This window comes from Primulina eburnea, chromosome 4 (genome assembly GCF_022965805.1).
Source record: "Primulina eburnea isolate SZY01 chromosome 4, ASM2296580v1, whole genome shotgun sequence".
Lineage (NCBI taxonomy): Eukaryota > Viridiplantae > Streptophyta > Magnoliopsida > Lamiales > Gesneriaceae > Primulina > Primulina eburnea.
In genome coordinates this window covers 3,659,690-3,687,304 of record NC_133104.1, presented here as the reverse complement: position 1 = coordinate 3,687,304, position 27,615 = coordinate 3,659,690, and the positions used below count along the sequence as shown (strand labels likewise).

General features: G+C 34.7%; 2 protein-coding genes across 5 annotated transcripts; both read left to right on the top strand.

Annotated features, from left to right (window-relative positions):
- Window positions 1-163: 163 nt before the first annotated feature.
- LOC140830665 (potassium transporter 6-like) lies at window positions 164-4,747 on the top strand. 3 transcript variants are annotated; one of them, XM_073194084.1, is made up of 9 exons: window positions 164-386; window positions 535-592; window positions 688-1,174; window positions 1,274-1,327; window positions 2,487-2,747; window positions 2,847-2,899; window positions 3,009-3,132; window positions 3,203-3,457; window positions 3,561-4,747. In XM_073194084.1, exons 1-9 carry the CDS (start codon window positions 370-372, stop codon window positions 4,622-4,624), a joined length of 2,373 nt encoding a protein of 790 aa, XP_073050185.1. In that variant the 5' UTR covers window positions 164-369; the 3' UTR covers window positions 4,625-4,747. The 3 variants fall into 3 exon arrangements, with proteins under 3 accessions (XP_073050185.1, XP_073050187.1, XP_073050186.1); XM_073194086.1 differs by having other exon boundaries at window positions 517-592; XM_073194085.1 differs by having other exon boundaries at window positions 165-386; window positions 485-592.
- Window positions 4,748-11,475: 6,728 nt separating this feature from the next.
- LOC140830664 (AP-1 complex subunit gamma-2-like) lies at window positions 11,476-26,484 on the top strand. Of its 2 annotated transcripts, none has more exons than XM_073194082.1 (18): window positions 11,476-11,735; window positions 13,095-13,397; window positions 13,632-13,773; window positions 17,664-17,837; window positions 17,925-18,104; window positions 18,603-18,757; window positions 19,662-19,752; window positions 20,088-20,251; window positions 21,304-21,358; window positions 22,288-22,410; window positions 22,506-22,601; window positions 23,612-23,739; window positions 24,092-24,196; window positions 24,285-24,538; window positions 24,775-25,029; window positions 25,110-25,285; window positions 25,439-25,543; window positions 26,058-26,484. In XM_073194082.1, exons 1-18 carry the CDS (start codon window positions 11,692-11,694, stop codon window positions 26,151-26,153), a joined length of 2,646 nt encoding a protein of 881 aa, XP_073050183.1. In that variant the 5' UTR covers window positions 11,476-11,691; the 3' UTR covers window positions 26,154-26,484. The 2 variants fall into 2 exon arrangements, with proteins under 2 accessions (XP_073050183.1, XP_073050182.1); XM_073194081.1 differs by having other exon boundaries at window positions 11,477-11,735; window positions 25,104-25,285.
- The last annotated feature ends 1,131 nt before the right edge of the window (window positions 26,485-27,615 follow it).

Below are 27,615 nucleotides of genomic sequence, written 5' to 3'. Positions count from 1 at the left end.
AAATTTAGATAAACAAAACACTTTGCAACCCCATTGTCTGCTTAATTTCAGAGCAAACATTTACACGTCTCTGTTTCTCTCCTACAAGCGCTGACGTGGGCATAAGAATAATATATGTGATATGTGAGATGTGATATCACTTCGTAGTTGAATCAGTAAACTCAACGGAAGAAATCACTGAATAAAACGATTGGGAATAAATAATAAAGAAACGCAAAAAAACTACCTACTTGCATTAAAGTGTAAACCATTCTCACTTATCACATATTTTTATGGTAGTTAAAGTTGAAATATCTTTTCAAGTGAACAGAGTATTATTCCTCAATCTTTGTTTGATTGTTTTTTCCATGGAGGTTGTTGAACTGCTGGATGTGCCACATTTCTAGGTACAAATTTATCCATTTTCTTGGTGGACAAGATATGTGTTGGGTGTTTAAGTATGCATTTTCTTGAAAGTTCTTTACTTGGGTGGGTGTTTTGGCAGATGGGTCGTCTTTAAAGTTCTTGAATTTGCAGCTGGTGATTAATTTCCAGGATTCTGAGTGCATTTTCAATGGATCCTGAAAGTGGGAATTTTCAGAATCATGTAAAAGTGAGTTCTGTTCTGATAAATTAGTGTTCTAGAGGGATTTAAGGCATTTTCGGGTACGTTTTAATTTTTTTCCCCGCCGACCGATTTTATTGCAGAAAGAGACTTGGAGAACAGTATTGACATTGGCTTATCAGAGTTTAGGTGTTGTGTATGGGGATTTGAGTACATCACCATTGTATGTGTACAAGAGTACTTTTGCAGAAGATATTGAACATTCCGAAACTAATGAAGAAATTTTTGGGGTTCTTTCATTTGTATTTTGGACTTTAACTTTGGTTCCACTTTTGAAGTATGTGTTCATAGTGCTGAGGGCTGATGATAATGGTGAAGGAGGCACTTTTGCATTGTATTCACTCTTATGTAGACACGCTAAGTTAAATTCACTGCCTAGTTTTCAATTAGCAGATGAGGATTTATCATCTTACAAAAAGGATATTAGAAATCCTGCACCCTCAACCTTTGGGGCGAAGCTAAAATCCTCTTTGGAAAAATATAAAGTTTTGCAAAGATTTTTGCTTTTGTTGTCTCTTTTGGGTGCTTGTATGGTGATTGGAGATGGAATATTAACTCCAGCAATTTCGGGTATGCTTGCAGTTTCTCTTGGATTTTGATCAAAAAATTTTGTTTCGAGTTTTCAAGTTGTACTGACGTTGGATGGATATTTGTTTTCATTTTGGGCAGTTTTTTCTGCGGTTTCGGGTGTTGAACTTGCGATGGCGAAAGAGCATCACAAATGTAAGATTCCAATCTTTCCCTTTCAATTGTTCTAGTTCATCTTTTGGCTTTTCATATTTGAAATTTTTAGTACGATTGGTGCATGAATTAATTAGCCTGCTTGAAAATTAGCAAAAAGTTCCATGAGATGTTGTAATTTGTTGCTAGATACCAAATCATCACCCCCCATAATAAGTGGTAAATCTTAATCGATAATGACTATAAAAGCAACAAATGAAAATCAAAATTCTCGAGGTAGTTCTGGTTTTGGTTTTTTTGTGTGTACCACAACATCATTTTATTGACTGTAATAAGTGGTAAATTTTAATCAATAATGACTATAAAAGCAACAAATGAAAATCAAAATTCTCGAGGTAGTTCTGGTTTTGGTTTTTTCTGTGTACCACAACATCATTTTATTTACTGTATTGAGTCTCACACTGAGATTTTTTAAGGAAAGTGTGGAAATGTTAAGAAATGCAGTATAATTTCGAAAGGTTGTAAACCATTGATTTGAATACAACCTGAGAAAATCTTAAAGTTCTGTATGGAAAGGGTGCCTGCTATTATTATTATTTGAATACCTATTTTATTCCTAAGTGGAAACTTAGAATTAGCCATCTCAGTCTGGAATGATTAGCCTTAAGTTGTACAATATAAAAAATGGGATAGTTTCATTTCGAAATATGATGTCACTTTTGACAAAGATTCTATCCAACTAAATGAGGCATGCAACCTGTGACATGGGATCGACTCGAAGATAGTTAACTGCAGATGGGAAGACAAATTATCACAAATTGGTGCCTGTAAAACGTTGCTTATTTAGAAACAACGTAACGGGCTGGCAGTTATATGATCTCAAGTCCGTAAAATAATGAAAAATGGATGCTGATTTCTCGTAATTTAGGTTTATGAACACATGTATTCTAAATTTGACTTTTCAGCTTTATGATGAAAGCATCCAATTTTATTGTGTAGCCATAATTGTCCATATTGTCTTGTGTGGATGCATGCATATTGTTACCGATTGAAATATGATTCTTGGGGGCCAAAACATGATTTGAAATATTTGAGTTCTATTGTTCCTTCAGTTTAGTGGCAGCATTTGGTCCTACAAATCTTTTGTGAATGTCATTTACCGACTTGTTCATTTCCTGCCCAAAATAATATATTCTTGCAGATGTGGAGGTCCCAGTCACCTGTTTCATATTGATAGCTTTGTTTTGCCTTCAACATTATGGCACCCACAGGGTCGGATTCTTGTTCGCACCCGTGGTCATAATATGGCTTTTGTGTATCAGTGTCATTGGTATATACAATATTTTCCACTGGAATCCCCATGTGTATCAAGCTCTGTCTCCATACTACATGTACAAATTTCTAAAGAAAACACAAAGAAGTGGTTGGATGTCCTTGGGAGGAATCTTACTATGCATAACAGGCAAGAAATCGCTTGATATGTACAATGAAGTTTGTTTATTTACTAGCGTAAATTAATTTTTTCTTTCATTTACAAGAATACAGTTTTTAAATATTCCAGGTTCGGAGGCAATGTTTGCTGATCTCGGGCATTTTTCCCAGTTATCAATAAAGGTAGTAGACATAATACTTACACCCCACACTTTTGGAGTCGATTAAGTTTCTCCAAAACTCTTTTCAATTTTTCACTGTTATCCAACCTTCTCTAGTCATGAATTTACAGATAGCTTTCACATCCATTGTCTATCCGTCGCTAGTTCTTGCATATATGGGGCAAGCTGCCTATCTTTCCCGGCATCATGAAATTCAAAATGGTTATCGTGTTGGGTTTTATGTTTCTGTGCCTGGTATGCAACTTAAATTGTTTCTCTTGTATCTTTTTTCTGTAATAAACTGAATACTTGCGTATTATGTCAGAGATATTAAGATGGCCGGTTATGGTGATTGCAATACTTGCTGCAGTCGTTGGAAGCCAAGCCATTATTACTGGAACATTTTCCATAATTAAGCAGTGTTCCTCCTTAGGGTGCTTTCCAAAAGTGAAAATCGTGCATACCTCCTCAAAAATTCATGGACAGATATACATTCCTGAGATTAACTGGATTTTAATGCTCCTATGTCTAGCTGTAACTGTTGGGTTCAGAGACACGAAACGTTTAGGCAACGCCTCCGGTAGGACCTGGTTAAAAACCTGACATAAAGTAAAACAAACCTGTTCTCGTAAAGAAATGGGATTTTGGATCTTAATTATGTTCCTTTTCAATGTTTCTTTCAGGTTTGGCAGTTATAACCGTCATGCTTGTTACAACATGTCTGATGTCTCTTGTCATTGTGTTGTGCTGGCATCAGAGTCTCGCCCTCGCAATTTGCTTTGTTCTGTTCTTTGGGACACTCGAGGCCTTATATTTCTCCGCTTCTTTGATCAAGTTTCTTGAAGGAGCATGGGTGCCAATCGCCCTTTCGTTCATTTTCATGATGGTGATGTGTGTGTGGCACTATGGAACGCTTAAAAAGTATGAGTACGATGTTCAAAACAAAGTTTCCGTCGACTGGCTACTTGAATTAGGCCCGAGTTTGGGGATAGTACGTGTTAAAGGCATTGGTATTATACACACAGAACTCGTATCCGGAATCCCCGCCATTTTCTCCCATTTTGTCACCAATCTTCCAGCATTCCACCAGGTACTTATTTTCCTTTGTGTCAAATCCGTCCCTATCCCTCATGTTAAACACGAAGAACGGTTTCTTGTTGGACACATTGGCCCCAGAGAGTACCGTATGTATAGATGCATAGTTCGTTATGGCTACCGTGATGCACACAAGGATGATATACAGTTTGAGAACGAGCTTGTATGTAGTATTGCAGAGTATATACGTACTGGGAACGCAGGTATAAACGATTCCACGAAAAACTTGGGTAATCAGCAAAATGAAGAAATGGTTGTTGTAGGAACGCCCTCGACTCATCTAGATGGGATTTGGCTACGTGAGGAAAACGGGGTTGATCCCGAGAAGCCTGGCACATCAGAGCTCAGAGAGATACGGTCTCCACGATGTGTTAAACCGAGGAAACGGGTAAGCTTTGTCATACCCGAGACCCCTAAAATGGACAGAGGCGCACGGGAAGAGTTGAGAGAACTGATGGAAGCTAGAGAAGCCGGTATAGCTTATATTTTGGGACATTCATATGTCAAAACAAAGCAAGGATCAAGTTTGGTGAAGAAAATGGTCATAAATTTTGGCTATGATTTCTTGAGAAGGAATAGTAGGGCTTCTACTTATGCATTGACTGTGCCTCATGCGTCTACTTTAGAAGTGGGAATGGTGTACAATGTGTAATTTTTATGATTTCGAGTGTATTTTGGACTTGTAAATAAATTACAAAGTAGGTTAATTTTTTTTTTGCAAACATTGGAGTTAAAATTCTCTGATTTTACTATTAACTATGATTAAATTAAAATATTTTAATCTTTATAATAATAATTTGAAATTATAGATATGAATGGAGAAATATTTTTAAACTCTTGACTTCGAGAATTTAAAATATAAAGATATTGCTATAGTTAGGTTATGTAATTCAAGCCACATAATATATAAAATAGCCAAAAGCCTGTATATTGCATAAATCAAGATTGTTTTTAATGTGCTTAATATAAATACAGAAGCGATAACGTAATGAAAAATAAAATTAAAATTGATGCTTGAAACTTTATGTCTCGAACTTATCACCGACCCCAAAACATGCATTTTTCATCATCTTCCAATTGATATTCTCTCTTATCTGGGGAGGAAAGTAAGGGGATGAGTGTTTGGAGAAACACTCGATATGTGGAGCCGATCGTACATAAGAATATCGGCATATAAATATATATGAGTTCAAAGGTATTTCGCAAAACATATCAGAACGTGAATTAAGACATGAGACAAGCATAATTTGGAACAAGACATCAAAACATATCAAAACAAGACATTGTTATTCATATATTTATCCATGATATACTGATCAATCTTTAATTGTAACTCATCTAAGCGGCGAGGCCATATATATCGGTTATTATAACTCACTGCATTAGGTCTTTATCTTAGCATGTTTCGGAAATTTCCTTACCACTTTTAATTCGAATCCTAACAGTAGTATAACATTTGAATCATGCGGAACGAAACATATACGAATCAAATGACGTGAAACGAGTAGTGTACGATTGAATTTTTAAAAACATGAATATCATTATTTTAAAATACATATATAATCACACGCTTACTTAATCTTAAGGTTGAGAATAAGGTGAACAAAGTTGTCAGAAAGATCGTTAAAGTTGACTCAATTCTTGGACAACAACTCTTCTTTGAGAACTCCAAAGTAGCTGCTTGCAAATGACTGCTCAAAGATGGAAAAAAATCAGCTTTAGAGAATGGACACCACCTTTCTACCTGATTTTGGACAGATTTTTAGCTCGGAATTGGTAGCACTCTTGCTCAAATATGTCTGTAGGGAAACTTGAAAATAAGGAGAGAAATCCTTTGTATTTGGTATGATATCTTTCACTTTGGGATGATATTTATAGGCTAGAATGGGGAGAGATGTTGAAGAGTTTTCAGCCTGTAAGAATCACCATCTTAATGGTCTTAAGCACCCATTATTTGGCTATTACATACTGACCAAGAGGTTGTTTAAAATTCAGGTTTTAAGGGTCATTAATAGTTGTTAATGATGGTCAAATTGTGCTTTAAATTTTGAAATGAAGCTTGACGGGTTGCATGTTTTTTTTTGTTGTGTTTGAGCTATCAATGTAAGTAATTATTGAGCTGAAAATAAAATGCATTCTTTGGTTTAAAAGCTGCAAATTTCATGAGCTTTAAGTTGGCCTTGTCTTGAGTTGGGTCTTCAAACACATTGAGTTTATGATATGGTACATGCAATATTTGTTATGAAATTTATGAACACGAATAAAGATATGAAAAATCCTTTAAAAAAAAGGCAATTGTATAGTATTATATTAGAGAGAAAAGAACACAAGGGAACCACATTCTAGGGATGATAATTTTCTTCGAACCTGACGGATAATCCAATACTCTACCGAATGGAGGAGGATATGAAAGAGATTTTTTACCCGATTAAATAAATCTGTAATCGTGTATGAGGATTTTCAGGCATGGGGATGAGAACGGGTTTTAAAGAATCTTACTCATACCCGATTCGAATTTAGCAAATAGCTAGACTCTGACGAGCTGCAATATTTTGCTCATATATCACAAATTAGTGATTCAAATGAGTAGTGAGCATAATGATTGAAAAATCCAAATCAATTTTCTACATGTCATATTTCAGGCCAGTCGACTTAGTTCGGTCGTTATCTATGTTTACTAGACACTGCAATGTCCAGCTGGAAGTTACAGATATAGCAAACGACTAGACTTGAGCAGTTATGATATTATAGCCATATCTCTTAGCTCAAGTTTTTTAGTGGAACAATCCATAATGCGCTAAAAATATAATACCATGATATACAATTTGAATTCCTAAGTCAAAAAGCCTTAAACTGGAGTTTAAGAAGCTGATAAATTGAGATGAAGTTGCTGGTTCGCAACAAGGATACATCTATAGCTAGACATGAAAAGTTTTAATATTTCTAGCATATTTCTCTCATATAAACTCGAAACTGAGTTATTTCTAATTCTATGGATAACTAAAAGAAAGAGGCACAACTTTTATGTACATAAATTCACCTCGATATCGACGAATAAAGAGCTATAATCAAGAAAAGATACCAGCTCAACTTGCACCAGCTTGTATATTGTCTGGTATATCAAGTATATATCTCTCATATGAACTCGAAATTGATTGATTCTTTGGAAAGACAAAGAAAAGAATACAAATTTCATGTTCACCACTATGCTCAGAAATCGACGAATCGGTTATAAGCAAGAGAAGAGACCAACTAGACTTGTCACAAAATCCAACTGCTCAAAGCCGATCGGACTGCTCCAGAAGTCCATCCGCTCAAATCCGACCGGACCACTCCAAAGTCCAGCCGCCAGCCCAATACCAAAAAGTGGACAAATAGTTAAATATGACCGTTTCAATGTCAGAAACTGTACAAAACCGTTCCAAACGGCCATATTCATGTTTCAAATGTTCATATAATTGTTGGAGATTATTAATACAACATCTTGAATATCAAATAAAAGTTTTTGAAGAATATTCAAAGCAAGTGCGGTCTATATAAGATAAATAATCTAGAATGAGAGCACACCCAAGAAAGAGAGTCTTAATATATGTAATGCCATAGATTCGATGATTGTCCTCACTGTACCAAGACGGGTCTTTCCAACGTGCTTATGTCCTTACTCACACGCACCCTAGGAAATTTCTCAGGAGATCACCCATCCCAGAATTGCCCCAAGTCAAGCACATTTAACTTTGGATTTCTTATGTGATAAGCTCCCAAAAAAAAGATGCACCTTCTTGATATGAGTAATACATATCAAATCTTTTAAGTCATCTTCAACTGCACAGTTCCATACCTGAACAGTTTTGAAATCCTTCTCCTTCCGATGTAAGATCGGTTCATTCATGTTCCCTCCGCCTAGAAGCCTGGCAGGAGCCGCTCATTGTCCGTGCAACCTCATGACACCAACGATCACCCCCGCCCTCTTCGGCCCGAGTCTCACATGCCCACCAGCTTCCACTAGATTCGTCCCCGAACCACACCGTACTAGGAGAGTTCGGCTCTGATATCAACTGTAACGCCCCATATTCGACGTCTGTGCTCACTGTACCAAGACGTGACTTTCCAGCGTGCTTATGTCCCCACTCACACGCACCCTAGAAAACTTCCCAGGGCACCCATCTCAGAATTGCCTCAAGTCAAGCACGCTTAACTTTGGAATTCTTATGTGATGAGCTTCCGAAAAGAAGATGCACCTTCTTGATATGAGTAGTACATATCAAATCTTTTAAGTCCTCTTCTACTGCACAGTTCCATACTTGAACAGTTTCAGAATCCTTCTCCTTCCAGTGTAAGATCGGTTCATTCATGTTCCCTCCATCTAGAATCCTACCAAAAGCCGCTCATTGTCTGTGCAACCTCATGGCACCGGTGATCACCCCTCGCCCTCTTCGGCTCCGGGCCTCACAATAGATAATTTAGCTTAGTGATAGATCTTTTCCTGTGTGTGATGATACATTTGAGAAGCATTCACTGCACAATCACTCACACATATACATGAGAGTCGCTTCAAATAATAATTGAGTGATAGTCACACATATACATGAGAGTCGATTTTTAAAGTGATTATTTTGATTTTTTTCTGCTCACTTTTAAATAAAACTGAATATAATTTTTCGATACTCATTTCATTTTTAACATTTCAAGAATGAGCTATTTTAACTCAATATTTATCCTCCAATTGATCATATCACTATCTATATTTAGCATCTTCATTTATATAATATCATAAATATATATTTATGGTATTTATCTTAAATAATTATTAATAATATATATTGCTTTTATTATTTTATTTATTTTTATTTTTTTTCCAGTTAATGAATATAAATTAAGAGAAGAAAACAATTGAAAAACCTCAAAGACTAACATAAATTTCGAAAACATTAATGCACACAACCGACAAAAACTAATATAAATTTTAAAAACCTAAACTTATACAAACGACACACTTACTATAGGTAACATCTCTACGCATTTGCTGCAGCTATTTTTGTATACCAACGAGGTTGACTCTCTTTCATTACTAGTATCTATCATAAATATAACATAATATTTTTGCTCAAGATCGATTTAATTTGTAATAATTTATGCTTTCTTCTGCTTTATCTCAGTTTCTTTTACTGCCAATTTTTCCTTTTGATTTTCGTGCATTTGTTCTCATTTTACTTGGAGTTCTCCGACATCTAAAACTTAGGATATGTTCTTACGTACTTTTGCCCCTTTGTAGCTTTATTGGATGTGAGCAAATTTCATAGTCCTCGTCAGTATCCGGATTGGTTGAAGAAGTATGTGCCCCTTACTCGGAAGTCCTCGAATTCTTGAGAGCATGACGACCAAGTGAACATGCATCCCATTTCTCGCATTCCATTGCAATCTTCCACACATGTTCGTACTTGGGCGCCTTATTATCGTGTGATGTTTTTCAATATAATGTGCAACACTAAAACAACAACATCATTTTGACCACTAGTTTGATTATTGAAAAAATTGTTGTATCATCTCGAAAACTTGCCAACATCGGGCATAACCTCATAGTAATGTGACTTTATCACCATCCATTATCTCCCTGACATACCCGCATACTGATTATCATTATAGTAGGGAATAGTAATTTGCAAAAAGTTCTTATTCTTTTGTCCATTACCTGCTTTTGGGTCGTTGGTAGTTGTACCCAAGCTATTGCAAGACATTTTCCTCCTCGTTTGACCATCTCAACATAACTTTTTACGAAGGTCATTCTTTTCTTTCTTGTACTCATCATCAGCATCGAGATTAATGATTTCTATCACGGGGTACGTCGATTGTGGTGGAAATTGAGGACCTAGCCTTGACATTGGTGTTGTCGGATCTCTATCAGATCTAGATCCTCAAAGGCCCACATGTTGTTATTCGTTTGACAAAATGTTCTGTGATGGTGGAGAAGAAAATATGTGAGAAAGAGATGATATCATAATCGGAAAAAACGAAGTGTTAACTATAACATTCGAACCAGGGAGAATGTTTTGTGCAAATTGAGTTGCATAGCAACTTCAGATGGGTGGTGATTGAGACGAGAACGACAACGAGAACGAGAATTTTAAGAGCTTGAATTTCCTTCTATAGTTGAAGAACCAAAAAAAATTGTTGTATAAACCACTGAATATATCAACCATTTAAGTTAAGAAAATTATTATTCTTGCTTGGCAAGTAGATGAGAAGTTGGAAATATGAGTTACACATAAGAAAGTTTCATATCATATCCATAGAGAGAAAATTTTCAATGTATCTGTCAGCATTTATCTGTTAGGCATAGTTTGGTACATGAGATAAGAGAGGGATTGATACATAATCTTTCTTATCTCATGTTTGGTACCTTTTTAAAAAGCTCATGATAATATCATGGGCCCTTGATAAATAATTTTTTAGAAGGATAAAATATCCCTAATAGAAGGTGTGATAATTTTAATTTAATGATAAAATACACTACAAATGACTTAATTATCCTCAATTTATAAATGATTTTTTAGAAATCTATGCTAGTAGGTAGGTAGAACTTAAAATCAAATAAATATTTTATTTATTTTATATATTATATAATATGATAATTATATAAATGAATTCGAGATAATTATATAAATAATTTTTATAAATCTCAATAAAATTATTATTATCACTCGATTAACCTTAAAAATTGATATTTGACTTGAATCAAAAATCAAGAGCTCAATTATCATATTATGTAATATATAAAATTAGGTAAAAATAAATAAATCATGCAAGTACTATCGGCACATGAACAAATAAAAAATATGAACTCAAGCAACGACTTTGAAATTATAAAATTTATTATGATAATGTTAATTTTGTCATTACAATCTAATATATAAATTTAATCACTCTTATTAAAATCATACCAAACATTAAATATAATATCCTACATCTTATTTATCCTTAACTTATCCTTATATTATATATCACATGTTTATCCTATCATGTGTACCAAACTATGCCTTATAGTATAAGTTGTACAATCCAATTAATTTGTCAGTTTTCATGTTCTATTTTTACTTTTGAAACAATTAAAAAAAGGCAAGTTGGTAACAACCTGCCCGTAGGACTCGAATTGCTATCCAAAAAGAGGTATGCCCACTTTTTTTTTTTTATTAAGCAATTAGACGAGTAATCATCTAAAAATAAATGTCAACTTCAACTTCTATTTTTAAAGTGTATATAGTAACACTTGTGATTTCATAAAATCCAACCGCAACGCGGACACCCGAGTTGAAAAGATAACAAGAAAAAAATTATATGGAAATAAATTTAATTTAAGTTATTCAAAGTCTCTGAATTTAAAAAAATTAGCGGAGAAATTATATTATTTATGTGATTAGTTAAAATATAAGACTGCCAAATTAGGAGAATATAAGTTTACCTGCATTATTTAATTTAATATTTATTGAAAATTAATTTTTCCCCCCAAATTACTAATTAGCATTTAGTTTTGGTCTGCCAAGAACATCACACCAAATCCACCCTTGAATTTCACACCCAATTCTCATTCTCAGCGTAATAATAGTGGAAGAAACACGTCAAATCGGCATTGAATTCAATTTACAGCATTAAAAATCCGTTCTAATAAAGGGTTTCAGATCCAAAATATAGCTGGATCTGGTGGAGCTTAATCGGGGTTTCAAAATGGACTCGATCATGAATCCGTTCTCCTCCTCCACTCGCTTGAGGTAACCACCTGGACGCCGTTGGTTTCCTATTTTCTGTGTTTTTGTGCTTCGTTTACTCTTTAGTGATCAATTTTGATTGTCTGTGTGATTGTGCGAATTTAACGATTTAAAGCTGTCACATTTGAGTTTATTAAACGTTTGATGATGTGTTAGGTGCGTTTTATGACATTTTCGTTTGTTTTTAGTTTGATTGGTTTATGACATTTTCGTTTGTTTTTAGTTTGATTGGTTGTGTGATTCCTGGGACTAGTAAAATAAATATTTATAAGATTGAAAGCTCATCGATCAATGCATGAGTGGAGTTGTGCAGGGCGAATGAATTATTCTGGGGATGAAAAATCCATTTTTGTAAGAATTACACATCATGTGGTTGCACATTCACTATTGAGTTCATGGAGGATTTTTCTTTTGAAGGAGTTCAAAGTTCCCTTCTACTTGGATTCTGCTTAAACTACAGGTTTTCGATATAAATGAATTGTTAGTCTTATCGAATTAATGTGAAGTTTGCCATTTTCAAAGAATGTTGAAAATGAAGATGTTGACTATTGTGCTGACAAAGCTAGTTAAATCAGTGTAAAAAACAGTTATTTCATTTGGACGGTGGACATGGATGATTTTACTATCTTTATCTCTTCTGATGTATTGTATATCTCAGCAGTGTGTATTCACGATGCAGTGGTGATTAATCTTTATTCAAAAGAGGAAGCTGTCGATTTTTTTGGTTGTTTTTGTGTAATATTTCGCTTTTTTCCCGATCTTGCTTGATTGACATCTTGGTTAATTGGTTAGTTCAAGAAGTTGTTTGCTTTTGGAACGATTTTTTTGGGATTTCGCATGAAGTTCTGAATTTCTATGAATACTCTATTTTGTTTGTTTCTGAATGTTGATTAACACTCATATAGATCTAAAAAGAGTCATTATATGAAACCCAAAATTTGATTCCTATCTTTCTGGAGTATAAAAATTATTACATCCTCCTCTGTTTTTATGGTCTATGAAGTATGTTAAATGTACCACAAAAGAGTTCTCTGTATAACTTAAAAACATATACATTCGGTTTTCATAAGATAATAAAAAGTGTCCTTAAGAGTCACAAACCAGGTGCACAAAGTAGTTTCTTAACACGTTTATCCTCTCCCAAATTATTAAACACTAATTTTATTTGGCGCATCAGTTCAGCACCAAAGTTGTATCTTTCTATCTTCATCAACCTTCACTCTTATTTATTCCCTCTTTCTGAATTCTTAGATGTCTTTAATTCCAGCTAATGCCCTTCCATCGTAGCGTGTTGTCAATTTTCTTTTCCTTTTTATAATTCTTATTTTTTTGTAAAATTGAGTTATAACTCTCGTTTGCCAGGGACTTGATTCGGGCTGTACGTGCTTGCAAAACTGCAGCAGAGGAGCGGGCTGCTATAAGAAAAGAATGTGCTTCAATTCGAGCTGCAATTAGTGAAAATGACCAAGATTATAGACATCGCAATCTGGCAAAGCTCATGTTTATTCACATGCTTGGTTACCCAACACATTTTGGTCAAATGGAATGCCTGAAGTTAATTGCATCTCCCGGATTTCCAGAAAAAAGAATAGGATATCTTGGTCTTACGTCGCTTCTTGATGAAAGACAGGAAGTTCTGATGCTTGTTACCAATTCAATTAAACAGTATCCATTTTAATCTAATATTTTCTGGATATAAGTTTTCTATTATCAAGACAAACAAATTCATCCGTACCACCTGTATCTGAATAAATTAATAAAAGGAGAGGCAAATCAGCAACGGAATGTTAAGGCTTAAAATTCTTTGGTTTTACGTCTAAATGAAGTCATTGTTGATTCACCTATTTCCTATGGTATTATATTTTTTCCATCCCTTGAGATACCTTAATCTGTGCTCAGAGATCTTAATCACACCGACCAGTATATTGTTGGACTTGCTCTTTGTGCCTTGGGAAATATCTGTTCTGCTGAAATGGCTCGTGATCTTGCTCCAGAAGTTGAAAGATTACTTCAATTTAGGGATCCTAATATCAGGAAGAAAGTAAGTCGTTCATATTTCTCTTACTGATTGGGATTTTTTTTCCCAAAATCATAAAACTAAAGCGAGTTTAGAGATCCTGGTAGAATTCACTACAATTCAATGCCAGTCTATTTTGTTTTAGCTATATTTATATCACTTTCAAACACTTTGTACTTGCATTACACGGTTTCTGTTAAACAAATCATAAAATTTTTGTAGTACTAGTAGCTTTGTCGAAAAACAATGCAGTATATCATGAAGTAGGAGGCTTATTTTTAATTATTATTAGGTTTTTTTTTTGAAACTCTTTTATCAATAATTTTGAGTTCTCCATTCATTACTACTGTGAAGGCCCTAAAACTGCTTGCTTCAAAATTTGCGGAAAATTAAATTTTTTTCTTTTTAAAAGAACTTAAATGGCCTTACTCATAAAACCAACTGATGAATCAAGTTCAATGTTTAAAATAAAAGCAGCGGAATGAAATAATTGTTTGTCCACAATAACAATTTAAAAAATGTCCAATGACTGATAAAAATTTGTTTGCGGAATAAAATAAACACTGCTGCACTGAGGTCCTCGGGTGCCACTACTGCCGACCCAAGCTGGCTCACTGGTCCCCGCCCTCGGCCCTGACCTCATCAGTACCTACAACAATCAAGTCTAGTGAGCCTAAAGACTCAACATGCATATATCGCAGGTAACGAGTAAAATCTGAGTAAAAATATGCATGGGGTAAAATATCATGTCATGAGGCATACTGAAAATAATCTGTACTGAGCAATTATAATACGTGCATAACTGAACTGATAATCACAGTAAAAATATTTGCTCCTTGGAGCCCTGTACTGAAATAACTGATAAAATTTTCTGTTGAGATTATGTTTTACGCCTGTGGCCACTGCACTAAGCTGAACTGATCGGTAACTGACTACCGGGGAGCCTGGAACTGAGCTGGCGGTCACTGAAGACCCGATGGTACCATCCTGAACTGATCGGTCACTGGCGACCGGGTGGTACCAACCTGAACTGAGCGGTCACTGGCGACCGTATAAATAATGCTCCCACATAGTGAAGGAACCACAAGCCATATCGTATAAATCTAAAAAATAATCATTTTCTATTTAATGCACGTAATATAATTAAATCGCATACTGAAATATCTTGTATTAAAATTATGTACTTGCGATATTTAAAAATATCTATATGGCTTGATTGAAGAGTGAAAGAAGATATAAACATGCCTTGGTTTGTTTTGACTGAAAACAAACAAAATAACGACGCGGCGCGGCGGAGACGGAGTGCTCTTCTCTTCCTCACTTAATTCCTTTAAATTAAGTATGCACCATAATTATTAAAATAGCATAAAAATCGTAAACGTAATGCATGAACATTTAAAAATATTATGATTTGTGCTCGGGGTGCTGCTAGGACTAAAATCTCACCCCGGATGCAAAATGACCATTTTGCCCCTGGAAACCCAAAAATTACCATTTTACCCATGGACCTCTAAAATTGACCCGAAGCTTACCAGACTCATTAAAATAATCCAAAACATTTTTAAAAATATTCCTAGACGTAAAATCGAGCCCAAATTCATAACTTAACTGATTCGTTTTAAAACTTGGATCGGGGTCCCGGTTTTAACCCGAATCGAACCAAAACTAAACCGAAACTTTCCCAACTTCTTATCATATTTTAAAAACACTGTAATGCTAATAATATTATAACATCAGACCCAAAAACCATCGGCTGATATTCCGAGAAAAGAACAAAACTCTCGGCCCCCTCTTTGTAAAATCATCTTCCAACGCATGGCCACAATTATTAAATATATTGGTCCCAACTTTTACAACACTTACCACACATCTAAAAGACCTTAAAATAAATAAGACTTCACTCCTAACCCCCTCGGCCACTCTCCAGAACATGCAAAATTCTCGGCCAACACATTACCCATATTCCTTGCAACACATGGCTCCATTTCTTAATTTTTCCTTCGGTCCCCTCTAAACTCAACACCTATCCATCCTTTAAATCCCATTCTTATGGCTCTAAGAGAGCTCCTAAACCAAGCTTAGCCGAAACATAAAGCTGCCGAGCAAACCAAGTAGAAATGATCGCTTACACCATGGCAACCGAAGACCCTATTCCCTTGGCTGGCAAGATTCGATCCTAGCAACCCGATGGCTACCTGCTCTCATACTCGACTCTAGCATAAAGTTCCTTAAACCGAGACATGGTTCCACCCTCTAGCATCCGCAACCCACAGCCCCTTGCACAGAAATAAGTAAAACACGAGCTGCAACCACAACCCGTGAGGTATAATGCCAAAACCGAAAAAGAAAATCCACGAATAAGTAAGGACCGAGCAATTTATACACAGCACACATAACACAACACATATATGACGCAAATGATGCGAGAATGGAGATACTTAGCGTGCCTTTGATGATTGATGAACAAAAATGAGAGTCAGGAGGCGCCGGGAGGATTTCCTAAGCAAGAACAAGTGCAAACCGAATCCTCTCGGCTGGTGTGGTGATGAAACCAAGAAGAAAAGCTTATGTAAGTGAGGGTTGTCGGCTGGTGGGAGGTGTCGGCTACTTTGAGTATTAGGTTTAGGGTAAATGGTGCTTTAGGTAATAATTAAATAGATAAGAAATAGGTAATGGGCTTTAAAATAACAATTAAAGGTTTAAAAGCTAATTAAGCCCAACGAGCTTAAAAGTTGGCCCATTAAATCCAAATACAATCTCGAAAAATATTTCATGTTGAAATGATTTTGAAAATATTAGCCGAACCATTAAAATGTCACCCGATTTGATAAAATTTGCGTACCGCTAAAAATAAAAATCTTGCGGGTAAAAATACCCAAAAATTTCCCATTTTTGAAAAGTACACTTAAAAATATTTTAACTTAATTTATAAAAATAAATCGTGAAATAAAAATAATTTTCCTGAAAATTCTTCGGTCTCCGATCCTCGTTCGAACGTGAAATGCACCTAGAAATCCTAATGCGTGAACTTTTAAAATTTCATGAATTAAATTCTACCATGCATGAATTATGCATAAAATGCATAAAAATAATTAAACATAAATTAATGAAATAAACATGCTAAATTACAACTTCTTAAATGAATCTTTATTAACTTATCTCAATACTCCATCTCCAGTCCGGCCTCACTTATATACTGAAAAGATGACGATTAAACTACTGCGTAACATAAATAAATTTAAAGAAAAGAATTTAAATACTCATACAATAAAAATCATTTTAATTTTAAATATTAGAATTATGCATGGCTTATACGCAGTCTAATTTACGGGTTCTACAACTACCCACCCGAAGAAAGTTCAATTGGTTGCTTGCTGGAATCCACAACTTGAAAATTTGAGATCAACAATAGAAGAAAGGAATTAAAAATTTTCAACTGACACTGAAGACATACTACCTCCGTGGTCATATGCTGAGAAATTGCATTCTTTTAAGAATCACCTCCATAGAGTGTAAAAAGCTTTGGTCCATTGGGATAATAAACTTGTCTGTTTTGGGACATTTTTGCAACCTTTTTCCGAGCTCTTTATTGGATTGAGTTGACATCTGTGTGGTGTTTGATGCAAAAGGTTGCAGGTACCAGCCCTATATTTGATTTTTGCATTTCATTTTAATCATTTCTATTATGTCCTACAACCTGGTGATAGGATCTGGTTGCTGGATTTGTGACAATGCTGAGACTTTGTTTCTTAATAATAGTCCGTTTAGGATGAAATTTATTTTATTTTTGTTTAAATTTGGAAGATTTGCTTTGTGGCTATTGCCATTTGTTATATAAATAAAATAAAATAAAATAAAACAACATGAAACATTTATTAGTTTGTATTAATTCCTTCCTTTGTTTTTCAATATAGGCAGCATTATGCACAATAAGAATCATAAAAAAAGTTCCGGACCTGGCTGAGAATTTTATAAATCCTGCTGTTGCATTGCTAAAAGAAAAACACCATGGAGTGTTATTAACTGGAGTTCAGCTTTGTATGGATATGTGTAAAGTCAGTACAGAAGCTCTCGAGCATTTCAGAAAGGTAATGGAGGTAGTGTGTTGGGCGAAATATAGTTGGCTAATTACACTGGATTGCGACATTTATTTCCTTTTGTTTTCTTTTTGTTAGAATTGCATAGGCATCTTAGTCAAAGTTCTAAAGGATCTTGCAAACAGTTCATATGCACCTGAGTACAACATTTCTGGGATTTCAGACCCTTTTCTTCATATTAGATTGCTCAAGCTCTTACGAGAGTTAGGACAAGGAGATCCCGATGCTAGTGATAATATGAATGATATTCTTGCCCAGGTAAGTTAGTATAATCTTTGCACCAGTTTGCTTTTCCTCGAGTCTACCCTTATTCAAATTCTAGTTGTTTCTTATTTTCAATTATCTATTCTCATTGTAAATGGTTTCACTTTGAGTTCAAGACACATAATATTCTGTATCGCACAAATTGTATCTGTTGGAACTCTAATTGTCTCAAGGCTTATTTTTAATTTCATCTTTTTCATGACATGAGATCAACTTAATTGATTCCAGCAATCCAGCTTTGATTTTTACACAAAGAAGATCCACCTGGTAGACATGGAGGTGGCGATGAATTGGGTATTTTTAATGTCAAACTCAATGACATAAGTTACGAAAAAATGAACCATGGTTAAATCGTGGAATCTGATTTTCCATAGTTATGATTGCATGAAAACATGATGCTTTTAGCATCGGCATTTGAATAATCAGTTTTGACTAGGGATACCATGTGCTGTATCATGAATCTTCCTTTGTTTTGTTTCCTTGTCATTTTAGGTGGCAACCAAGACTGAATCGAACAAAAATACAGGAAATGCGATTCTTTATGAATGTGTTGCTACCATCATGAGCCTTGAAGATAATAGTGGGTTACGTGTGCTTGCTGTCAATATTTTGGGAAGATTTTTGTCTAGCCGAGACAATAATATTAGGTAATCTCCATCCATTGGTATGACTATTTTGTATGATTCATAATGAATATGTTTCAAACTCTTCTATCTTGTTATATGCTTTTTAATCTGTTGAACTAGTGTCATTTGCCGAAGGCTCCTAAATGAATATCGTCACTTTAAGATTCTCTCTCGTGCAAGCCATTAGTTTTTCTGGAAGTAGGGAACAACTGGGATAATCTTTAGTTGCTCTTGGATGTAATTATGGCCTTGTCAAATCTCTGTGCTCCATTGCAACTTTAATTCTTAGTTGATGGTTTTATGAGCCTTTCATTTAGCTGTTAAATCTTGAATACTGTTGTTGCCAAATCTCCGATAAATTTTTATTTCTTTATAGTATTTGTAGTACACCCAAACAATAGATACTAAAACATATATTAAGATTTTTCGCATAGGCCATTGTGCTCATAGGCCATTATGCTTTATCTACTATTATATCATAATCTATATTTAGATAACGGATATCGTGCTTAATCTTTATATTATTCAATATATGAAGCATGGCATATTATTGAGAATATGTTAAAACGAGGCAATATTTTCTAGTTTACATTTTGTCAAGGCCTGACCTGCCTGGACATGTCAGATATTTGATGGAATACTACTCAAAGTTTTTACGCTGAAATAATGTTGTGGCCTAACATCCAACAAATGATGATGGATTTTCCTTTATCGCAACTTTAGTAGAGAGCTGGCAGAAGCATCCAAAATACTTGAAATTTTGGCTGTGATGAACCAAACTAGATAGAAGTGGATCAAATCTCATCTGTTAAGATGTGTAGAAATTTAAAACAGATTCGTAAAATCATGTTAGTTGTAAATACCATGATTAAATGTTTCAATCTTCTGGCTCATGTGAATGAATGATAAAGTTGAATTATTTCAGATATGTTGCATTGAACATGTTGATGAAAGCTATTCTTTTAGATAGCCAGGCAGTACAGAGGCATCGAGCAACAATTTTGGAATGCGTAAAGGTATCTTGTTTCCAAACTAATTTTTTCCTTTACATTTTTGAGATTTTTTTATTCCGTATTTTCATCTATTCATTTTGATATGATGTAATACATCAGTGAGATAGTACTTTGACACAATTACTTGAGCACTGATTTGTGTTCTTCTAGAATTTTGATTTTTCCTGAAAAAATGTGATTAAACCAAACAAGTTCAAACCCGATCTTTGTTTTATATGATTATTAAAATTTGTAATATGTTCTTCTTTCCTACTTTTTTTTCCATTCCCAACTCATTGTTTTCTAGTTCTCTTGGATAATATAGTTTCAGCAGCCTATGGGTGCTTATCTTGTATCAGGATTCAGATGCTTCAATCCGTAAAAGGGCCCTTGAACTTGTTTATCTTCTGATAAATGAAAGTAACGTGAAGTCTTTGACTAAGGAGCTCGTTGACTATCTAGAAGTATGTGATCCAGAATTTAAGGGAGAGCTCTCCACCAAAATTTGCTCCATTGTTGAGAAGTGAGTTAAATTGATACAAAATTCTATAAATTTGTTTTCCTTGCATGGTCTAAGAATCTATATAGTCCGATCATGGACAATTGTTGTACTCGTGTGCATGTGTTTTATGTGTTTAGTAGCAGCTCATAATTCTGATGACTGAATACATTTGTTTCGTTTAAGCATGGGATGACTTTTTCCCTTTAATAATTTCGAGCTACTAAAAATATTGCGATTGATTGTCTTCATTAAAATCTGTAAGCAACGCTTCTTAGTTTGTGAGGAAATTGTAAATTCAACAAAATATTCAAAAGTTGTTTCCCTTGTCATTTACCGTGTTAGACTGTTAGTGACCTCCCATCTCTTCTCTCAACCTTAACATGTTTTTTCATGTCAAAACATTATCTTGTTCTCTTTTTTCTAGCTCCTACCTTTTCTTTATTAAACTCGTCTGTAACCTGTTACGTGCTTTTGAAGAGGATCAGGTAATGGGTGGGTTCACTGAAAAATCGTGACCTTCCATTGTGTATCTCTTCTTACTCGACTTTCTATCCTTACGGCCTATTGTCATATTTTTTTGAATGATGGTCGTTTGAGAGAACTCACTATCTCATCAGACTTGTTTGAGAAAAATATTCTGATGCTTCTTTATTCATCAAAACCAAAATAAATACACCTAGAGTTCTCGTTATCTAAACTACTGAAATGATAAAACAAATTCAAAAGCAAACCACCTAATCCTATCATATGCATATCCACCTGATTTATTCTGAAATTAAAAAATGAACAAGATTACAAGATAAACAAAGCTCTGGATCCTAGTCCCTTTGCTTGAAACTCCCGTGTGTATTTCTTTGATAAACCCGATCGGTTGGGCCTTGCATAAGGGCTTGACTGGCATGTTGGTTCATGACATAATTCCACTCTGTCCATAAATGTTTTGCAGATTTCATGACCCCGAAAGTTAATATTAAACATCGGTGCAATGTCTTGGTCTGACTTGAATGATGCATCTTTTAGCTTATTGCAGTTGGACCTGAAACTCATTTTTCATTTATTATGTGGCATTTCAGGTTTTCCCCTGAGAAAATATGGTACATTGATCAGATGCTTAAGGTTCTGTCTGAGGTATGCCTTGTATTTGTGGAATATCTATGATACTGAAAGTTTAGTTGCAGACCTTTTGAAAGATACCATATTTTTAGTTAAAGGCATCATATATTCCTTCTTATATTTCACAGACGTGGTTGTTTGTGAACCAGCTTCGATTTTTGAAATGACTTGCAATTTGTCACTTCGTTTTGATGTGCTAATGACTGGAATGACAGTCTCTATAATATCTTTAGATTTGTGAAGCTCTCAGATGTGGATGCTGTATTGTTGATCTTGAAAGTGTGTTATGATGAATCACAAACCTAAAAGAATGATCTCTTGTTGTGATGCAAAAGATCATATTGCTTCTCTATTAGATGCTTGTAAGGCATTAGTTTGGTTACTTTATTGATTAGTAACTTAGGCTTTTGGCCCAAAATCACTTGGGTGCAATTTTTGGCCTTCTGCACATCCAATGCTTTTGAATTTGACCTGATACATTTACTTATGTTGCTTTCATAGTTGAAAGCAAAACAGTCAATCGAATAGTAGATCTACTACAATTTTAGAATCATTCTTGGACAGGAGAACTCTGAAAGATCTGTTGGTTGAGTACCATTTTGTGTAAATACTTGGAAATATATGTTATTAAACACAACATTTAAGCAATTTTTATTTTTATAATGTGTTTGATTATTTTCTACTTCAGAGTTCGGCATGTTGTGAGGATCTTAACTTGTAGCCCAATTGATCCCGTGCTTTGCTCTCTTAGAAAGCATTTATATTTTCAGATTCTGTTAGCTATACATGTCACCCCATTAGTTTATTCTGTTGCGCATGAGTTCTTATAAAAAAATGCCACGTCGTCAAATACATTTAGTCGAGGAAGAGTTTGGTCTACTTGTTTTATCATTTTATTGATTGTCTCGCTTACCGAGAGAATCGATGTTTGTGATATTTTGCAGGCTGGAAACTATGTGAAAGATGAAGTGTGGCATGCCCTTATTGTCGTAATTACCAATGCTTCTGATCTCCATGGATATACTGTTAGATCACTGTACAAGACTGTACAAACAGCAGGTGAACAGGTATACCATGTTGCGATAATAAATTAGGTATCAAATAAATTCACATTTTCTTATATTCTTTTACTCATGCCTTAAAATTTTTCTGTCTCCACCAGGAAACTCTGGCTCGAGTTGCAGTTTGGTGCATTGGAGAATATGGGGAATTGTTGGTCAGTAATGCTGGAATGCTTGGTGTAGAGGATCCAGTAACAGTGAGTTCATACTTCTGAAATTATCACTTTTTGTATTCATTGTTTCCCTAGAATGGTTTGTATGAGTTGGGGGTGTCGACAATGTTTAATTTGTTCACCAATTTGCGTGCTGTATGTTTCTGATTTGTAACGACATTATTTAAATTGTTCATCTATTTGTGTGCCGTATGTTTGTGAACTGTAACTGACATACGTCTTAAAGAACTTAATGTTAATTTTTATGTCAATAATTTACTTCGAGCTTTAGCATGTTAGATTTGGTTATCAAGTTCAGTTGATACTTCTGTGAATAATATATTTCCATTTCTATAATATTTTCTCTCTCCAGTTCGTTGTCGTCTATCTTCCTGACGATGAAATGTTTATTCTGCACGGAAAAAATGTAGAGTCAATTGGCTTGATTCAGGATTGGTGGTTCCTGTACCCCTTTAAATTAGCACTTACTAACGTCTTTTCGAGCCTGTACATTAATGCGGTGCTGTTGCTTTTCATTTGGTTCTATCTTCACCATCTACTCCTTTTTGTTGGATATACGTAGACATCATATTGCAATACTTGTCAACAAATTTACAAACTGGATCAAACTTCTTCATCAATAATAGTTTTTGCCTGAAATAATTTTGAAATTTCAGTTTCTGAACGGGTTTCCCCAGATGGATGTTCTTTTTGGCCCCTATTGTCATACAGCTTTAAAGCTCTTATCCATCCATGATAGTTTTTGCCTTTACAGCCATAGGTGGTAATTGAGTCCCTTCAAGTACTTTTATTAGCTTGTTCTCTGCTATTGATTTAGAATGTTTATTTGAAGCAGACTGAAAGGTTTGAAACGATAAATTGACAAGTCCCTTAGCTGAGTTATCATATATCCATGGTTAAATGCTTGGGAATGGATAGTTTTAAAATATTCTATCACCATCTTTCTTGAATCGCGTTGATTCTTTAATCTTGTGAGTGGCGCTTTAAAACTTCATTTTCATGGACAACATTGATATTTTTGCTGTCTAGAGCAGGTAACAGAGGTAGATGCAGTGGATGTTGTAGAAACTGTAATTCAGCGTCATTCTGCAGATCTCACAACTCGGGCTATGTGTTTGATCGCTTTGCTAAAGCTATCAAGTCGATTTCCCTCCTGTTCAAAGTATGTTACCATTACTTGGTTGCAATCTTTGATAGGCTGCATTCTCTGGAGCATGTCTACATATTTCCGCTTGTTTTCTCTAATGTAGTGATGACTGATTAACATCTTAATATATATGTATAATAATTGATCTTTCTTTTTTGTTTCTTTTCCTTGTTTGACAGACCTGCATCTGCATGTTATAAATTGTGTGAACTCACTGATTTATTGCTTTTATCTTACTGCTGTAAGAATATATAATACTGATAATTGCATGTACTTTGTACATCTATCATGTCATAGCACGTATAGATTTATTTAGTCACTGCTTTTATTTCTTTTGTAAGTCAAGAATTGTTTCTAATTATTGCAGGAGAATAAATGATATCGTTATCCATCAGAAAGGAAGCCTCGTGCTTGAACTGCAACAGAGAGCCATTGAATTCAATTCTATCATTGAGAAGCACGGGAGAATCAGGTACAGATACCAGTTTTTGTCTCAACACATTCTCCCCTTTTGTTTTATACAAACTTGGCTATGAGATGATGCGGATGCTTTTGTTTAGGTCTGCACTAGTTGAAAGGATGCCAGTACTTGATGAGGCTACTTACAGCGGTAGGAGGGCTGGATCTGTGCCTCCCGCCTTTTCATCTTCTCAAGGAGTTCCATCAAAAATTCCAAAGGGAGTTGCCAAGCCCACTTCAGCTCCGCTTGTAGATTTACTCGATCTTAGTTCAGATGAAATCCCTGGACCCAGCTCTTCTGATGGAGCTTTTCTTCAGGATCTTCTTGGGGTTGATCTGTCCTCATCTTCTCAAGGTTGTCCTATAAAGTGTGAAATAATAATTAGTTTGAAACACTGACATTTTTAGATTATTGGAGTTTTTATTATGCCAAAAGCTCTTTAAAATATTTTTGCCGCATATTATATTGCTCACGAAAAATTCGAAAAAAGATTTAGCGTAATTTAAATAATCTGTTTTCTTCTGGCATCTACTTTCATGTAATACGGTAAATTGTTAATTTTATGCTATTCTTTTGACTCTATGTGTCAGGAACTAACCGAACCCAAATTAACGGCACTGATGTTTTGCTGGACCTTTTGTCTATCGGAACTCCTCCATCTGAATCTCAAAGCGACTCATCCCCATTTGATATATTGCAATCCGGAAAAGATAATAAAACTTCCGTGACTGTGTTGGATAATCTAGCATCAAATTCTGCACCTTCAGCAAAAACTTTTTCTCCAGTTGGAAGTTCTTCAATGATGGATTTGTTGGACGGTTTTGGGCCTAGCTCATCAGCGCCTGGTATATGTCAACAAACTCTTTACCTTGTTGCCATTATTATTTTGTTCCTCATATTTTGACACCTTGTCTTGCAGTTGCAGAAACAAATGGCTCTTCCTATCCATCAATTGTTGCATTCGAAAGCAGCTCCTTGAAATTAACTTTCAACTTCTCAAAAGAACCTGGAAACTTACAGTCCACATTAATTGAGGCTGAATTCATGAACAAGTCATCCGATATTTATTCAAATTTTGTATTCCAGACTGCTGTCCCGAAGGTATTCTGAGTTTGCATCGTTATTTTAGACCTTGCATCTTTTAACTTGTGAATCTTTTTGGAATTTTTGTGTGCTGAGAGACTGAAGTTTGGGTTGGAGAAGTATGGGATCCTATCATTCCGTAACATCATTTGTTTGTAATATGATGTGCAGTTTCTTCAACTGCACCTGGATCCTGCCAGCAGTAGTTCACTTCCTGCAAGTGGTAATGGATCAATCACACAGAAATTACGAGTTTCAAACAGCCAGCATGGCAAGGTATGTGAAGGCATGCCGATATATATATATTTATGCATCTTGCAATTTTTTTAATTCAAAAATCTTCTTAACGTGTTTTGCATGCCCTATGATTGATTTTGAACTCTGGAACAGCCATCTCTTTCGGTTCCCCTATTGTCTCTAAAAAGCTTTCATAAAATAAAATACTTGTTTCCAAAAGTAAAAGGACACCCGTATAAACTTGTTTCACTATGGATCCCTCTCTGTTTAATATAATGGGCATTTTTTCCATTGTAGATTGATTTTTAGAGAAGATTTTAGTGTTTAAAACTTAAAAAAACTTAATTCAAAAGGCCAATATAACTTCTAGTATTTATATATTCCCGCTTCTTTCAATATACCAAAAAAGAAGTGCTTTTGACTATGATTCACTAAGATAAATCTAATTTGTAAAAAATATAGTTCAAGAAAATATTTTTTAAGCCAAATGCTTATACAATCTTGTTTTATGTTAACCGAGCTGCGAGCTTTCACCTTGTGCTTTTACTTTCAGAAACCACTTGTTATGCGCATAAGGATAAACTATACGGTCAATGGCAAAGATGTTTTAGAGGAAGGGCAGATCGACAATTTCCCCCACGAATTGTGATGCAGAGTGGCGCCTGAAAATGTAAGAATCTAGTTAATTCTTGCGACACCGGATCATATTCTCGCCCAGCTTGTAGATTCAGGTCAAAATTCATTTTTTTGTTTCGGCTGAGCTGGTGTCTGGTTTCAGTTCCTAAAAAGGTAGTTTATTTACACCATCACAAGGATTCTTGTAGCTAATCGAATCACTTTTTTTGACTTTGAGACCGAATGAAGGAGCCCTGATGTCCAAATTTTCCCTGTTCCTTCTCTTTTGTAATCTTTGATTTTTTAGTGTGCCTGATTCCAAATGCATATTTGAAATATAGATGTTTAATTACAATGACAATAAACCGTACACCACTATCGGATTCCGATGCCCGATTGGACGCAAGAAGCTTGTAGAGAACCTGGAATTTCCAGGTGAATGACGACTTATTTTCTTGATGGCTAAATATAATGTTTCAAAAGGCATAATGCATCAAAGTTATAGTTTTTTGTTTGGAAGAAGGCACAGCTTATATTTGCTCGTTTCAGTTAGATTTATTCCTAGTACCACATCAAGCACTTGCAGTTCATTTAAGCATAGAAGACAGCATCCTTCAAATCATTTCCCATAAAAGTGTCGACATAATGCTTGGTTCTTTTTTTCCTTCTTTGTTTTTCCCCAAAAGTGAACTAAAAAAGCATTTTATATTTCGAATAAGCTATTAAGATATGATTATTGTAAGATCAGACGATATACTTTAGACAATTATTATAATTCTATTTTAACTTTTAATTCCTTTTATTATACAACATATTTCTATTTTACCTCACACCAAGTGTTAAGATTGATATCAAACTTAAAATTTGAAAAAAAGAAGAAGAAAGAATATCTTTTGGTACCTTTGATTGAGTTGATTTACGTATGTAGTCAACTAATGGCAGACATGGATGTTGTCATGTTCGATTCAAGGCCTACTTCCTCGGAGTCATCAGGTGTATATTTGGCGCGCGCCCATCTAATATATACACGCGAGGAAGCCGATATCATGTACATGGTTTTTTTTTATATAATAAATTGGAACATATTTATTATAATCGGGTTTCGAATCTGATACCGTGTCTCAAATTTGAGATTTTGATTTCATATGAGACATTAATTGACATGTATAGATTATATCAGTGTGCATAGTTGGTTCTATAGTAATTTTGGGATTGTAATTTGACAAATTTTCATTTTTTGTCTTATAAATCCTCCAGTAATAGTCCATTAAATTGGTCTTTGTTTCATTTATAATCTTTTTTTTTTGTTTGGAGTTTTGTACATGAAAGGAATCATGATCCATGCATTGTCTTGCAAGACACAATTTATCCCTTAATTTTTTTTTTTTTCAATTTTTGGATAAGATTTTGCATAAGCTTTTTGTCTTTCTATATAATATTGAGTTATGTCTTAAAATAATTTGTTTTATAATGAAAGATTAATTTCTTTTTCTTGT